This window comes from Diuraphis noxia, unplaced genomic scaffold (genome assembly GCF_037042655.1).
Source record: "Diuraphis noxia isolate RWA-SAM2 unplaced genomic scaffold, SU_Dnox_SAM2 contig0003, whole genome shotgun sequence".
Classification (NCBI taxonomy): domain Eukaryota; kingdom Metazoa; phylum Arthropoda; class Insecta; order Hemiptera; family Aphididae; genus Diuraphis; species Diuraphis noxia.
Genome location: NW_028301713.1, coordinates 4,299,752 through 4,313,317, shown reverse-complemented (window position 1 = coordinate 4,313,317; position 13,566 = coordinate 4,299,752). Strand labels below are relative to the sequence as shown.

Genomic DNA, 13,566 nt, shown 5'->3' with positions numbered 1-13,566 from the left:
TGAAGTCAAAGTAATTTATTTTGTCCCGACAAGATGTAGTAAACGTTTCCTAAAAGTGTTTTAAACTTTGATTAAAATGATATGCAAAAATATATAACTAAGTTTTGGAGGACAATTATTCACACGATACCTACCCCAGGTGTACTTACAGTTTAAAAAAAAAAGAAAGTATATCACGCTTAAGTAGAATTTAATTTATATTTTGAAGGCAGGTTTAAGTTTCAAAAATATCATCAGAAAAATCGCCTCTTTCTCAAGCATATTGCTAATTTATCTACCTGCCATTATGAAATTGAATTAACATTTAATACATCTAGATTACGCTTTTGAAACATATTTTATAATTACTTTTATTTTGTCATTTTAACAATCGTTAAAAAAATAATTACCTTTATACAGTTTCATCACGAGCTTACATAGGTATTTTAATTCAAATTAAATATTCAAATATCCATTATTACATTTTTAGTTTTACCGTGATATTTCACGATTCGGAATAGTTGTTCTACAGTTTTAGGCATGATTTAGTTATTGAAAAAAATAACATTCATATTTATATAACCAAGTTAATGCGTTAAAGGCCAAAACAAAACCCACACAACTTGTTTATAATAATAATTATCAGTCGCAAAAAAGCAGCTTTTACAAAACCAAAAGTTTTCCGTTATTAATACGAATTAAAAAACAAATTTTTTGAAACTCCATGTCCGGAAATAGTTTAAAACAAAACTTTGAAACTTTGATCGAAATATGTGTGATGTTATTGTATAAAATAATTAATAATATATCGACCTATATTATGTCATTACCAATAATTAGTTAGTAAATATTATTCACCTCGGCTCAGCGCGGTGGCGGTGATGTCGTGATCCATGAACTGACCCCAGACCGCCAACATGACGGTGAAATCGTGATCTTCTTCGTACGATTGTCGGTGCACATCCTCGCTGACTTGTTTGGCTGACGGCAACTCCGAACCGTCCGCCGCTTTCCTCGGTTTCCACACGCCTGCGAGTCAATAAAACATTAAATTCGTTAATATAAAGATTTGATAAAACGTGTTTAAAACAATCGCATCCACTCTGCAGTGGGTGATTATATTATTATTATACGTTCATTATTGATAAGAATTTAAATTCATAATATATATCAGGCTACTGCATAACTCTTCGCGGAGGTGCTTTTTAGTCATCATAATATTATTATTATTATTATTATACTTCTGTATTATACTTCTTGCTCGATTATTTTTCAATTCCATCATATTCGCTATCTGACTAACGGGCTATGTCTGTTGAAGTCAAGATTGCTATATAATTTTTTCAAAATCATAGCTTTTTCATAACATATAATACACCGTATAATTAAAATTACAAGTTAATTTAATAAAATAAATAACTAAAACAAATTTAAGTATCTTGTATGTTTCTGGTTTTAGACTAGTCTTATCATAATTAAAAAAAAAAAAAACAAAATGTTTATTTTCCAGTATCTTTCCCAATCTTGGAAGATGTACTTATAGATTTGATTTGCCCCTCTTTGTCGTTATCCACACCTGTGGCGCTGCAGTAGTGTTCTAATTGTTACAGTAAAATTCATTGTTAAAATTAATAATGATTAAAAACTATAATTAGTCATCAAAAATTACGTTATAATATTTGTTTAATAATGAATGATAGATAATGATGATTATTATAATTTTATTTTATACAATTCGTCGTGACTATTTTCTATGTTAAACATAATTATTTATGTTTAATACGATATTTAAATTTTCATGAAATTGTGTTTACCTTTCAAACAAACACTTGCTCGTGTGGGCACGACAGAAAAAATAATGAGTTGGTGGTGAACAAAAAATATAATCACCACATGTACGCAGCTCTCATCTTTAAACGTTTTTCATTTATATAAAAAATTTTAATATAATAATTATTATGGTGTACCTAAACCTCAGTAATATATTTTTCCTGTTTTTATTTGTTAAAATTATACGTCATTACTTTAAAAACTCTACATACATGTGTTCACAGGAAAAAAAACGTTTACCTACAATGCTTAAGTATATGCGAATAAGTACACTTACTCGGGTTTTATTGCTCTTTTTTGTTTTTATAACGATGGTTTTAATTTGCGTTTTTTTTTTTACTTAATATTTTAAAACTCACTCGTTAAAAAGTAAGCGGAATTAAATAACGATAATTATCACTTTTAAATAAAGGTATTTGTGGCCATCCAAGAGCATCTTTCCGACTAGGTTATAGATTATACGGCAGTGATGGTGATTGTCATAGATGTTATATTATTACAAAGGTATATTTTTTTCATTCATAAATTTTTATTAATCTAAACGAATTTAGATTTGTAGAGGGTTTCCCAGCATAATTATAAATATTATTTTTTATTTTTTTTTAAATTATACTATCGAATTTCAAATGTTTGTCTGTTTTCTTTGATCATACTACCTATACACCTTGTAATAATTTGTTATTATAGGTAGTGAGAAATGTTTAAACTCTCAATTGGAGTGAATCCGTTCGAGTATGTAGAACATAGGTCAACAGGTTTTTGTTGATATTCAAAAAGTTTACAAATATTAATTTTTTTTTCAATTATTAAAATGATTTGCTTCCTAACTATTGTATATTATGAAAGATAATTTGAAAATAAAATGAAAACAATAAGATTTTCGATGATTGTTTTCGACGTAATGGCGCTCTTCTTATCGATCAAAACTGAATATAAAATTCGTGCAACAATTTGATATATATTATGCACGTATACTATAAAACTGAATTTATTAATGCATAAGATAAAACAGGAAATTTAATTTTTTTTTTATCCCGTTTTATGTTTAGTTGTACTTTGTGTTAATAAACAGTACATTTTTGATTTTATATTCCAAAGAAGAATATTTTTTCAACTATTTTGATAAAAAAAAAGTAACAACAGTGTAATATTATACGCATATATTAAATTAATTTTGGAATACTAAATTAACTACTATATTAACCTATAATAATGATGTTTATATTATGCAGAGTTAGAGTTGGATAATTTTATAGGTACATTGACATTTTTGAAAAATCTATAGAACACTTCGAAAGATTGTGAAAATTTAGTGTGGAACTGCGAACTGTCTGCTACTTACTATAATATACTTTCATTTAAAATTCCATATTTTTTCCATATTATTGTTTTATCTGTTTTCTTTCAAATCGTAATTTATTAAAAGGACACCATATCCGAATGTGTTGTCTCCGTCTGACTAGTTACAAGTGCGCTACATCAAATTTACACTCAGAAGATCACGTTTAGCTCCATTAGTTTAAAAATTAAAATGAATTGACCTCTTAAAAAATTTAAAAGTGAGAACATTATCCATTTTTGTATGTTGGGTTTTTATGATCTGTTTTTAAGTGAGTTATGAGCATTTTTAATTTACGCTTTTTTCTATACGCATAACTTGCTACTAAATTGAACTATCGTAAGAAACCCAGATCATCCAAACGCAGATAATGTTTTCGACATCAAGTTTCATGATAGGTTGATTCACTCTAAATTTTTAGACTAAATGAGCTAATCTGCTGAGCGTAAATTTGCTATGTTACGCACTTGTAAGACGGGGACAACACATTCAGGTATGGCGTTCTCCTTTAAGAGGCGAGCGATATAAGATATGTCAGTGCAATGTTTTTTTTCCCTTCTCACGCCCAAGCGTAACATCGATACCGGGTAATAGAGATGTAATTCACCGGTCTCCAATGTTGTAAACAACATGTCGGACCTCAACTCACCCACAGCCCACTCGACTACAAAAAGCGGTATACCATCTTAATAATCAGCTCAATAATATATATGTATATATATATATATATATATCAAAACAATAATATGATAAGGTAAGTACCGTCCGAATAGTCAGCTGGCAACACTCTGTGGAACGGCATCAGCGCGGCGCCTTTGAGAGGCTCCAAAATGTTGTTACAAATGCCTTCTACCGACCGGTAACGACTCTGCTGCGGGCAAATCACCGGTTCAGGACTCGTGCACTCAGTGTTGTTAAAAACGGCCACATTGCTCACCAATGCCGTAACGTCCTGGTCCTTCGGCACGTTTAACAGCAGTCTAAATCGCCGATAGCCGAAAACAATTATTTATTTTAAATACATAAAGGTACGGTGGCTCGGCATTTTGGATTGGTTTCCGTGCAGCGTTTCAGCATAACATGCGGTGCAGTCTGCGCAGTGTGGTATGGTAAGTCGAAATCGTGTGAGTGCGCGAGGTAAAGGGATGCGTTGGAGATTTCGAAAACTATAGTTAAATCGATGAATTCTATATACTACGGTAGGTAAGTGTATTTTTCGAGATTGTGCCGTTCGTTTGCTTTATAATTATAACATTGACAGTTTATTATGACAGTAATTAAAATTTTTAGAATTTATCAGTTTTTTTTTTTATTAAAGTTGTCGAAGAAAAAACGTTCGGAAATTCTTCCCGACAAACTCTTTGTCGAAGTTTAATCGATTTTGGTCAATTTTTTCAGTATTTTTTAAAACCGGAATGGTATACAACAAAATAGAAACGTCTTTGTCACAAGTTTATATAAACCAAATGAAGCTGTGTAACCCGTAAGTGCGTAAGCCGTTCGAACTATAATGGTAAAATGTTAAAATATAGAACTAAACGGTCTATAACGTCATATTTGAAAATTCGATTAAAACAACGAATTGTATGGCGAAATCAATGTCATCGTATATCACATTGTTCCATCATAGTTAATATACGCACAAACTATGTTAATATTGTAATATATTGTTCAAACATTTAATATGATATACTCGTATATAATATGATAGAAAATTAAATCAATATTTGCATGCCGCAAAGTATATCAATTAGTTCATAATTACATATTATATCCAACCAACGTTGCTGTTAATTATGATATAATATTATAATAATATAATATATTAACGATATTATTAACAATTTTATTTGAGTATTTCACTCTACTTACGTGACTTTTGACTATATATGAGCTTCCTCAGAAATGTTCAGGTAATAATATTTTCATAATAATACGATATTTGATAAGTTATCATTATTACCTATAGGTAATACTCTTATGTCGATGTTTGTCAAAGTGATCTATTCGACTCTACTTATCGCTTATGGCTTCCATAACAGACGTTAATATTGTTTACACACAATATGACATCGAATTAAATTATTAAATATCATGGCACTCCGAGCTAGTCGATTTTTAAAAACCCAAAAAAGTGCAAAATTGCTTTTAAAAATGTTTATCTAATAAAAAGGTGTAGGAAGACTAAAAAAAAAAAATATGAATAAATTAATATGGTTTACGCGCACGTAGTCGTAATGAAGGTAGAATTTTATATGTATTTTTTTTTGTTTTGTTTTATTAGCGCGACGGTGTTGTTTCGTTGGACTTAATAGCGTATGTATGTCCCCAGTGACCGACCCCAAAAAACCATATCGGGTTGCAAGAGTAATATCCTCTACTCGTTCCCTTTTCCATTTATTATCATCATCATCATCGTCATCATCGCCATTTTCATCATCATCGTAGTCTTCACCGAGTTAGCTCTGTTCACCCGTGTATCGTAAAATCGCGATCTGTGCACCGCGAAGAGATTCTTTGTGATACCTAGTGAAAAACTCCTAAAGGACTAAAGAAGTCGATTGGTCGTGAAACTAGACGCAAATCATAAAATTATTACGACGTGAATGTTTTACTGAAATATATTATACCATAATAATATAAAATCAATTTTGCTCGACGAGGAAAGCGGTGACAATGTAAGACCTCAGACGTTGAAATCGCGATGTTTTGTCACGACTTGTTTGTGTGGTGAGTGGGGGAGACGGGAATAATTTAAATAGAAACCTAGTTTGGAACGATACATTATAATAATATTGTATAACCTCATAATATTTATTATTATAGAGCGACTAGGAAGTGGGAGAGTTAAGGAGGGGGGGGGGAAATAAAACTAGAAACAAGCAATATCTTCGTCGAAACGTTTCTGGCAGTGGGATTTGGCAGGAAGCGGGTCGTGCGTGTGTGAGGGATAGTGGTTGTGTGCGACGGGGTGTGGGTTGGGCGGGTGGGTGCCAAGCGGTCGTTTGACGACGTTGCGCCGACCTCAATTTTTCAGTCGCGATGTTTTCGACGTAACCGTTCCGCGCGATTCCTATCGATTCGGGGCCGGACTTCATCACTTGCTGATGACGGTATGATGGAGTCCCGCCATCAATTGTCGGAAAGTTTTTTTCCAAATCCTCTTTGGCTTTCAAACTTTTGTAGCCTTCCTCTACTGCGGACATTAAGTCGTCCCCGGTCGCATTTATAACGACGGTCCTCTGAATAATTGATGTCGCCGTTATTCCCTCGTCTGCTTTGTCTGTTACCCGCGCGAGCACGCCATGGCGAAATTAAAAGCATGAAAAAACAAAACACACAAATATATTATTATAGTATTATTATATAAGTAATTCGTTCGCATGTCGTATAATATATTATTATCAAGAGATAAATAGAAATAAATGACACTGACTTTGCAACGGCCATCTTAACTGCAACAACGTGGACACCACCGACGCCGGTTGAATAACTGTCGAGTCCCCTTGACTCCGGTCCACGTAATATGATGTGCCCACTATAATGGCCATTAATACCAACGACCTGGAGAATAAAACATAAAATCCGGTTACTGGTTATGAGGGACAAACGACAAAAAAATAACAATAACGGCCGATTTTATTGCGAGTATATATTATTTTAGTACGAGTTCGTACTCCACATAATATTATATAAGCCGTATAATAAAATCTGGTTTCGAGGGACATCGTATTATTATTATTATATCAGTCGTACATTTATTATACCTACTAGGTCACGGTTTAATTTATTACCGATTTTGTTATATATACCTGCCGCAGCTGGAACGAAATCTGACTTCAGTCGGTTAAACGACATTAATCGAAAGGACTTTAAGCAATTTTTCATTTTTGGAAGACGCGTGTTATATAGATAAATTTGAAATAGAACCGTTCCGTATTAAAGACTATACTCGTAGGGTTAGCTATTATATATATATATATATATAACTTTGATACGATCTCAGACAGAAGTATGCATCCGCCGTAATAGGCTGAATAACAATTCTAATGGAAGTTTTCATTGCTCATTCTAAAAATTGATAAAAATTAATTAATATACAAATCTACGTATACGGACCGAGTGTAACGTTCGGAGGGATAAAAAACTTAATTAAAAAATAATAATAATAACAATGAATAATTGAAACGAGGTGCTTATAAAAGTAATCCACCGGTTACCATACTGCATACTAATTAGTAGGAAATAAATGCAAAGTATAATGTATAATATTATTACGGCGTATATATACATAATTATAAAATATTACACGTATAATAATATTTCAACATTATGGCGTCATTAAATTAAATACAACGAATTAGGCTTTAACTTACACTTGTACACCGCTCGCGTTATTGTATGTGCAATAAAATTATAAAAATGGAGGTAAAATGCGGAAAAAAAATCATAATAAATCGGTAAAAGAAAAAATACGCGTCTTATGAGGCTTATCAAATCACCCACTCGCTAATAAATAGTTTTAATAGTAATAAGTATACTCGTGTGTTTTGAACATCGTTATGAAATATCGAAGACGTTTAGATCACGGAGAAATCGATCTAATCATATATAATTATAATTATCTTTCGTCCGAATAGTGATGATAGTACATTTAAACGTAACGCGTACAATTATCAATAATATTAACTGTCCACTACGATAGTTTGATGATTTACTTGGTCCCTACCTATATGTTTATTGGGTTTATTTTATGATATTGAAATTAAGATGGGACGTAATATAGAAATTCCTACACCGAATATATTTTCACGATGAAATTAAAATAATTAGTATGTAATAAATCATCTATATTCTCTGAACCAGAGTATTAATGGTACCGAAACACAAACACGGTAGAAACGCTCCGTATGTAATTAAAAATAAATCATTCTACAGTTTAATGGTAAGGTAATAATTTTCATATTTTGTAAACAGCGTTATTAAACAAACGTAAAACTACGGCGGATAACATAATATAGGTTTATAACATATTCTGTCGGACGAGAATACCTACCGATCAAACATCATCAAAACAAACTTAAAAGTAAAATAACCTAATCCGACGCGTGTGGTGACGTAGTTTTGTTTTCACGCGTTTTGGTGGTTTACCATGATCGAGAGATTTAAATTTGTATTTAAGTTTAATAACTATTATATTATCTTAGTGTAATATTATTATAAACTATTTTTCCTCTTGGCTTCTATTGTTGAATCCAATTTTGGGCAGCATCCAAATGAGTCAAGTATAAAAATCTTTCCAGCCAATATCCCTCGCAACAAAAACCAATGCTCCGTGGTAAAATCGAATCCTCTATAAATACCTCAATATAATGACTATCTCTTATCAAGCATTTAAATTCTTCAAAGAATTTTCATAAAAAAACACATAATCATTTAAATCATCTCGTATATTATATTTTATACTAAATATATATCACAGGCCTATCCGATGTTACACTCCGACTGAAAATAAAATGGACTAGAGATCTTTTAACATAATTATTTTATAACTACTTAATTTTATTGAAAAAAACAAAATATTGAACTCGGGTCAGTGATCTAGACAACGCGCTATAATAGTTTTATTCAACCATGTGGACCTTATGTCATTTATTTTTTCTTCTCTAATCAAATTGATCTACTGTATGATTACTAACATTTAATGGGTAAAATGTAATCAATAAAACTTATGATACATTTATACTTTTTCAGGCCGAGTTGGCCTGTGTATTTTTACTCATCAACACGGTTGTTGACGCTGTGAAAAGGATCATGAAAATAATGTAAATCGTAACTGCATGAACTCGAAAATATCGTGATTTGCTTTGGCAATGGCGATAGGTGAATTTCGATACGTATGCGGTATTTTTTTTAGAGTGGTTTACAACGTCGTTTTATCGTTTATGAAAATAAAATAACGTTACACGATGGTCGATGGTGTCGCAACGCGTTTTGTTATGTTAAAAATATGAAGTATACACACATCATGCGTTCGTGTTTGTTCGAAAATCCGGGTTACACGATCGCTGATCTGTAAACAATAAGAACAGTGTGCGAAGACGTTTTTTTATTTCAAAACGCTGAAAAGAGGACTTCAAAAACTGATTACATACATATTGTGTATGTGTATACAGTACCCATACTGCCCGTACTCTATCCGTAATATTTTCGGATGAATTTCTTCACTGCCGACACGTTTTTGTTAAAATATAAAATACTTTTCCATGCTGTGGAACAGCGGGCGCCTGGTTGAGGTGGTGATTTCGAAACACGATTAAAACATAATAGTGTTATTATCAGATTTGTGATCGATTTCAGCTGTGCCGCTTGTCTTCTACGGTGTATAAACGTCGAGATAAAATAAACTTTTTAATAAACGTCGATTACGAATTTTTAAATATCCCGTCGATAACGTTTTCCAGAGACCGTTATAGGCGTATAGAATATTATTATAATGGACAATCGATCACACAGCTGTCGATAGGAATCGATGGTAAAACGCATCGCGATCGTCATTCATAATATAAACGTATACGCTATTCGTTATATTATGGTTATTATTATGTATACTACGATCCGTGATACATTTTTCTGACGTATTTTAGGATTGAAAATAACCGCTTTTAGATAGATTCGTGATGTTATATAATATAATATATAGCGTACATGAATTTGTCAAACGCATAAACAAATAATATAATACAGGATGTACCTATAGCTCAATATTTGCACTATTCTCTCGGCAGAAACAGTTTTAAGATATCATTCATATCTAAAAAAAATAGGTTTGAATTGAGTGTATAACTGAACAAAATAACTTAATTGATTACGAGAAAAATAATTTAAGTATGCGAGTTACGAAAAATGTTAAAACATACATTAAAAAAAGAAAATAATGTGTATACTCTAAAAATAGAAAATTAATAATTGTTCGTGAAAACCAATAAATATATTATTATTATTATCAATACCGCGTGAAATGTAATACAACAATATTAATATGTATAATGAATATGATCTTTTCAAGTAGATAATTATATGCCTGGATAATACAACGATTATTAACAATAATAATATATTAACAAAACAAACAATTCATCCGACGAATCGTGAATAAGTTACATAAATTATTCATAAGAAAGATGTAATAATAGTGTTTACTCATAATTATTTATGATTTTTTTATCATTATTATATTTATATTTAAGGTAAAATTAGGTTTCAGTAATTTCCACGCAAAGGATAGTGATAAAAACTTTGACAGCGCTAATACACAAATATTATTTGTTGAGTACTAGGTAAAAAAAGTTTGTGTCTTGATATGTACGAAGTGATTCAAATAGCATTTCCATCTAAATTTTTCCAATTTTACTTAAGCCTTATCGACTAATTATTCAATTATTTAGATTCTTAAACTATTTAAGAAGTGAGTTTTTTTCAACTGAGAACCAACCTTTTTTACCTAGATTTAGATGGGTTTTTATGAAAACATTGATGCTTTTAGATCAAAATTCAAATTAAAAGTTTTTTTATTTATTAAAATGTATGTAGCTAGTAATAAGATAAAAGTTATTAAATTTAGTTATATAAAATATAATATCATAATACATATATATAATATTATATATATATGTTATGTGTATATATTATTGGTTTAGTATTTATTATACTGCAGAAATTTTGAAAAGTGAATTTTATTTGAAATAAAAATAAGTTGGTATCATCACACATGACTCTCCTTAAATCGTATAATTTAGACATACATTTTTAAATATGTTCTAATTATATATATTCAAAAATTATACAAAAATCATAAATTGAGTGATTCCCTTTATAAATAATTACAAGGAAAAAATGTAACTAAACATACTTGGGGAAATTATCCTGTATATTATTTTAAAATATTATAAACAATATCTGAAAGAATCGAACAAACAACGCCACAGTAGTTCAGAAGAGCTCTGCAGCCGATTATTGTGTGCTCAATAATTAATATATATATATTAGGAGATTTTTTTTCACATGTCCGATCACCGTTTTCTAAACCGCCGATTTCATCACTGGGGATTTGGGTACACCACATATTATACACACGCGCGCCGCTCACCAAAGGGTCCAAACCCCTAATTTGTCATCCCTTCTCCAACCACGTGAGATTGTAGTAATTAAGCGAAAACTAATAAATTACCTAGAAAAGCGAATAATTACGACCACGTCTTCGTTACACACTCGTATGCGTAGGAGGGAGGAGAAAATGCCAAAATAGTGACAAAAGTAGAGTAAAAAAAAAACTAAAAAATAACCAAAACTAAATAGCGACAAAGGTCGCGTGAGAAAATATATCGTGTTTTCACGTATTTTTCTTTACCGTGGTAATCGATTTCGTGTGAGGTACCGGTTACCCTTTTTATTATACGCATGCCTTATGTCTATTATTATAAATAGCGCGCACAGGTATAATATATTACCACGGTTTGAATACGCGCACATTTACATAATAATATCATAATATCGACCGTTCGATTTTTGCTTTTTTATTTCGATTATATAATATTCTTTTCAAGTGGATATCAAAATTCAATTATATAATCGTGATTCCAGACTTGCCTATGATAATATTATGTGTGTTTAGTTTTCGATATTATTATTTAATTAAAAATAATTTTCCGAAATATAATGTGCACCTACCATAGCTAAGTTTGGGTTGTCTACGGTTAGAATTTATTATTCTGAAAGAATACAAGATAGTTAAAGAGTATGATATATTATAGTGCTATATCCTTTATTACTGAATTTCTTTTCGAAAGAATACTTCATGACAGAATGGACCTAATGTTATATAAATCATCGTTAGGCGTTGTAGCAGAATTGCCTATCCAAGACGCCGCGTCACCGTAATAATAATTGCACATTCCATTATTGAAAAGTAATAATATAAAACACCTATAACAAGTTCTAAATTATTAGTATCCGTCGTTGACCATCGTCTTTAGGGGCACACACATACACGACTTTGTGAGCGTCATAGTTTTATAGCGGTCGCGTTGCACTTATTTGTCTCGGAAGTTATTACGTATTTATTATAGTGTCGGGCCAGTTATTACAGTATTACGCAGTTATCATGTTTTTAAAACTGTCAACGTAATATAATAGTTCGAATGGATAGCAGTACTATAATTTTATTTCGTTAAGATATGTCCAAGTAGGTTTAAAACGTGAAAATTAAAATAAAATATTTTTTGACGATTGCACGCGTGTATTCGAATGTTATCGTAAAGGAAGATTTTATTATTTTTACTTTTCCAATGCGGCCATAAATGTGATCTTGTATTATGTATACGAACGTATACCCAGCTTGCCAGGAATTATAGATTGGAGACGACGAAAATCAATACACTTAGTTTGAAGGCAATATATTTTTTTTCGCTCGCATTTTCTCATAAATGGTTTAGTCCACATAAGCCGGAATACTACATGATGTCTAGAGCAAAGAAAAAACCGTCGTCAAATGGTTACGTATAGGTATATAACTTTGAACGACACGTGGTCACAGCTAGGCACTAAAAATAGTAGTGACATACGAAAGTGAAACGGAAAGGATTAAGCAGCCCGGAGTCTGTATATAAAATACTCGCCCTTTTTCATTGGATAATTTTTTTTCCTGCAGGTCTTCAATGTTTCGAGTTGTTTTTCGGTTTTTCTTTTATGCCATTGCTATTGTTATTATTATTTGTGGCCACAACTCGAAAGATCGAACACGCATAATATATCACGCAGAACCTAGCTATAATATATCACGTATTATGACAATAAAATAAAATACAGTTTTCTATATTTCCCGAAGCCTATGTTTTATGGTTTTAGATTTGGATCGGAGCGAGGAAGTACTCTCGTCGCGTGTGTGTGTGTGTGTGTGTGTTTGAACTCTCTTTCCTTTCAACAAACACATCTTGAAGCGTTTGAAAAAGTCATAAATGTTTTTACCTTCACTGATTGAACTTTGACGTGATTGTGCATAGGTAATATCCACGAAGCTACATGTATATAAATAGTCATTTTTTGGGTTTTTTGGCTGCTATAAAAATTAATGGTTTTTTTGAAAACTCCAAAAGTACCAGTGATGTAAAAAAACGCAAAACTCGCATGTCAATGTTCAAAATGATGTTATCGTGCAAATGTTTCAATTCTTGATTTCGATTGTCTATGATGGTAAGTCAATAACATTACATTATCTGTCACTTATTATTCTCTCGTCACATTTTATACAAAAAACACGACAATAATCTCATCATTTTCATCGTCAGTGTGTATAAGTTTATAATATCAAACTATCAGAAATATTACATTACTGTAGCCAAAACATGATTATTTGTCCA

The 13,566-nt window shown here is 31.3% G+C and overlaps 1 protein-coding gene across 5 annotated transcripts in view; it reads right to left on the bottom strand.

The window, feature by feature from the left end:
• cd (peroxidasin homolog cardinal) overlaps positions 1-13,566 on the bottom strand; it is a 53,297-nt gene that overhangs the window by 25,884 nt on the left and 13,847 nt on the right. For all 5 annotated transcript variants that reach the window (XM_015510457.2, XM_089224343.1, XM_089224342.1 and 2 more), the window contains 4 exons: positions 6,585-6,712; positions 6,173-6,431; positions 3,911-4,128; positions 838-1,008 (listed from right to left, as the gene is read on the bottom strand). In XM_015510457.2, coding sequence (XP_015365943.2) covers positions 838-1,008; positions 3,911-4,128; positions 6,173-6,431; positions 6,585-6,712 — 776 coding nt within the window. The remainder of the gene's footprint in view (positions 1-837; positions 1,009-3,910; positions 4,129-6,172; positions 6,432-6,584; positions 6,713-13,566) is intronic.